This window comes from Leptomonas pyrrhocoris, assembly GCF_001293395.1.
Source record: "Leptomonas pyrrhocoris isolate H10 chromosome Unknown, whole genome shotgun sequence".
In the NCBI taxonomy this organism is placed as follows: Eukaryota; Euglenozoa; class Kinetoplastea; order Trypanosomatida; family Trypanosomatidae; genus Leptomonas; species Leptomonas pyrrhocoris.
The window spans coordinates 158,527-161,861 of record NW_015438392.1 but is presented as its reverse complement, the minus strand read 5'-3'; the positions used below and the strand labels follow the sequence as shown (position 1 = coordinate 161,861).

The 3,335-nt window shown below is 48.2% G+C and overlaps 1 protein-coding gene across 1 annotated transcript; it reads right to left on the bottom strand.

Annotated features, from left to right (window-relative positions):
• Positions 1-1,955: 1,955 nt before the first annotated feature.
• Positions 1,956-2,951, bottom strand: ABB37_09894 (hypothetical protein; the record flags this gene model as incomplete). Its single annotated transcript, XM_015809564.1, has 1 exon — positions 1,956-2,951. One exon carries the CDS (start codon positions 2,949-2,951, stop codon positions 1,956-1,958), a length of 996 nt encoding a protein of 331 aa, XP_015651896.1.
• Positions 2,952-3,335: the final 384 nt, after the last annotated feature.

Sequence of the window (3,335 nt, the reverse complement as noted above, 5' to 3'; positions counted from 1 at the left end):
TCACCTCATTCCCTTTCGACGAAGCACACGCATCGGTGGGAACACCATGAAACAGAAACTGCTCTGCTTTAATCCCGTCTAAGAGACAATACCGTCCGCTACGTCCTTCACTTGTGATCTAAGCACTCGTGAAGGCAGTTTGTTGTAAGTGCCAAATGCACGTAGGGCAAGACGAAAAGAGACCAAGATTGGACAAGAGGAGAGTGGGGAGACAACAATGCAGAAATGATGATGAGAAAGGTGACATTACCAGCAATGCAACAGTGTCAACCTCTATCCCTTTCACACACAAACGTTGCAGATGAAAAGTCACCGCAGGGCACCATCTACTTGCGATGTGATCGTGCTGCGTTGCTTTCGCACCTTGGAGAGTTTTGTCGTACGACCCAATCCTTCCTTATCAAGTGCAACATTCTCTGTGTGTGTTTTATTGCTGTTGTTGTTCAGTAAACATGCATGTCAAGTGAAAAAAGAAAACAGAGAGTACATCAATTGAGACTTCGGGGCACACCAGTTGGCTTCCAGCAAACGACTGTGCGCAGCAGGCAGCAACAAGGGAACGCTGCTCTAGCGGTTGCTCCCCGCCAACGTGTACAAAAAGAAGAAAGGAAATTGTCTTCACGGACCTGCAGTTTTAGGATGCTACGTAGTTGAGAAGCAACAGTTCTAAGAACACAACGCTCCGAAACGCTTCTAAACCGCGAAAGGAAAAGGAGAGATACGACATCAAGAGAGCGTAAGCTAAAAGAAAAACCTACACCTTACAAATTAGCACCTACCAGAAAGGGCACAGACCTATGCCTCACTATAAGCATTAAACTGTCTTTCTCAAGGGGTAGAAAACACAGTAATTTGCAGAAAAAAAAAGTTAAATTCCAAAACAAAACAAACTATTCAACAGACTCTACGAAGTGGGTAGCCCGTCGTACGTTTCCTCGCTGGGTGAGCGGGGAGTTCAGGGTCGGGTGGGTGGAAAAAAAGAAAATGATTAACTGCGAAGTTCTAGCAGTTGAGAAGGAAAGAAAGAAAGGGGAAAGGGAGATAGGAGAAATAATTCTCAGGCGAGGTCATTCCATTCGCAAGCTCCAAAAAAAATGTCTGAAAGAAAGAAAAAACTGCAAAAGGAGAAGTATTATTGTTTTTGAAGCGCAATGCCCACCCATTTACGCGTGTTGCGATGGCGCTGAGTCAACTCAGCTGTTCCACAGAGAAGAAGACAAAGGAAAACAAAAATCAATACTAAAAGATGGACAACTTTGACAAAAGACGTTTTACACAACACTTGGGTCGCTAAAAGAGAAAGCCTTTGTGAACAGCGGTAACTATCCAGATTTCTTCTTTCAATTGGCATAGTTCGTGTAGGTGCGCTTTCAAAACGCACCATTGGGATAATAGCCGCAGTTGTAAGTACGAGGCACGCAGGCAGAAACGACACACAAAAAGGAGTACACGCATAAAACGCACTGTGCATCTTCCGATGAGGCAAGCAGTAAGCGGAACTAGAAACAGATGACAGCGCAGAGGGTGGTTGGCCGCAGACACTCCTGGTCAGTGCGATTAGCTAGAAGACCAATAGAAAGTGATCACTTGAAGATGACCTTCGCATCGCAGTCGTATCCTAGTATTTTTGTACCCTATACTCAAACGGTTAGGGAGTGCAGAAGATGAGCGTCTCTCACGCCGGTACCACGTACGTCTAAACGTTTCAGGCTGGTGCATCGAGCAAGGTCACTCACATCTTCTAAACCGAAGTTGAAACAAAGGTCGAGTTCAGCGAGTCGTGGGCAGCTGTTTAGCCCATCTACGCGTCGCAGTCCAAGACAACTATTCAGAGCAAGTTTCTCGAGGCTCGGCGCACCAGCGAGACCACTCAGGTCCTCCAAGCATCTGTTGTAGGACATGTCGATCTCGCTGAGTCGTGGGCAGCTGCTAAGCCCATCAATGCTACGCAGTCTTTAACATTGTTTCGCAACAAGTTTCTCGAGGCTCTCCGCTCCAGCAAGGCCGTGAAGATCCTCTAATGACTCGTTGCCTGACACGTCAAGGTTGCAGAGGTAGGGGAAGTTGCCGAGACCGTCTAAGTTTCGTATGTCACAATCCTTTGCGACTAGAGTTTTGAGGCGTGGTGCACCTGCGAGATCCGAAACACTCGGCAGGTGTTTATTGTCGGAGACGTCAAGATCGGTGAGCATTGGACAGCTCTCCAAATCAGCCACCGACTCTATTTCACAATAGGTGGCTGTCAGTCGTTGAAGATGCTGCGATCCCGACAGCGCCGAGAAGTTCGTAAGCTTCGTCAAAAATGAAACTTCCATTTCGCTGATCGGCATCTGCGCTGCAACACGTAACGCACGATTCACGTCAACAACAGCGCGAGAGTCACCATACGTTCCACTGCAATTAATTGACAGTTTCATCACGTGTGGAAATGCCGACAGCGCGTCGAGAAACATGCCGCACTGACCGTCGCACGCCGACGCGGGGTCTTGCACGCACGCAGCTTTTGTATGGACATTAATGTACAGCTCCTCCACTCGGTCTCTCACACGTTCCTCGAAAAGTGTCAGCACGTCGCTACGTTCATTGTCGACGGTGACACCCAGCGGAAGCTCGCACTGAGCCGCCCACCACAGCGCGTGTGCAATCTTTAGAGGAGTCACGCTTTTCCCTGTTGCTGTGATCTCGTACATCAGCTGGCTGTCTCGGACCACCACACCACGACAGTCCATTTCATCGTCACGGTGGCTTCTCAGAGTCTCTCTGTCCAGCCTCATCTGTGGACACACGGCACTCAGTGTGTGAATACTGCAAGTGGTGGACTGCTCGCCCATGAAACTCACTATCTGAGCAATGCCGTCCATTTGCAGACGCCCCAGCGCTGTGTGAGCGTCACCAGTTGAATCGCAGGAGAGTGATGCATCAAAGTCCTCAATGTGGCCCTGAAGCTGCATCTTCGTAAAGTGGGGCTTTGCTTTTGGCGTGTGGAGTTGTTCGTGAGATCGCGTTCCTCTGTGTAGGTCTTAGAGGTGAACAATTGTAGATGATTTAAGTAGAGAAAGGTGAAGGGAGAAATACGTTGAAAGTAAAAGTTGGGTAGGAGATGATTCAACTGTACAACATAATCGTTATTCCATCTAATGTACAGGAGGTAAGAAACTCTTAAACACTGGTGAGTTTGCTGAGAAAATACTATTACATATATTTTGATGGTTGGGGTTTACTACCGAAGTGGTAGCTTTCGTGTACGAAAAAGGGAACCTCCAGGGAGTCGATCACGGGGCCGTAGCGGTCCCGCTCCATCGACTCCATGTCCTCGAAAGCCAACCAGTTGTGAA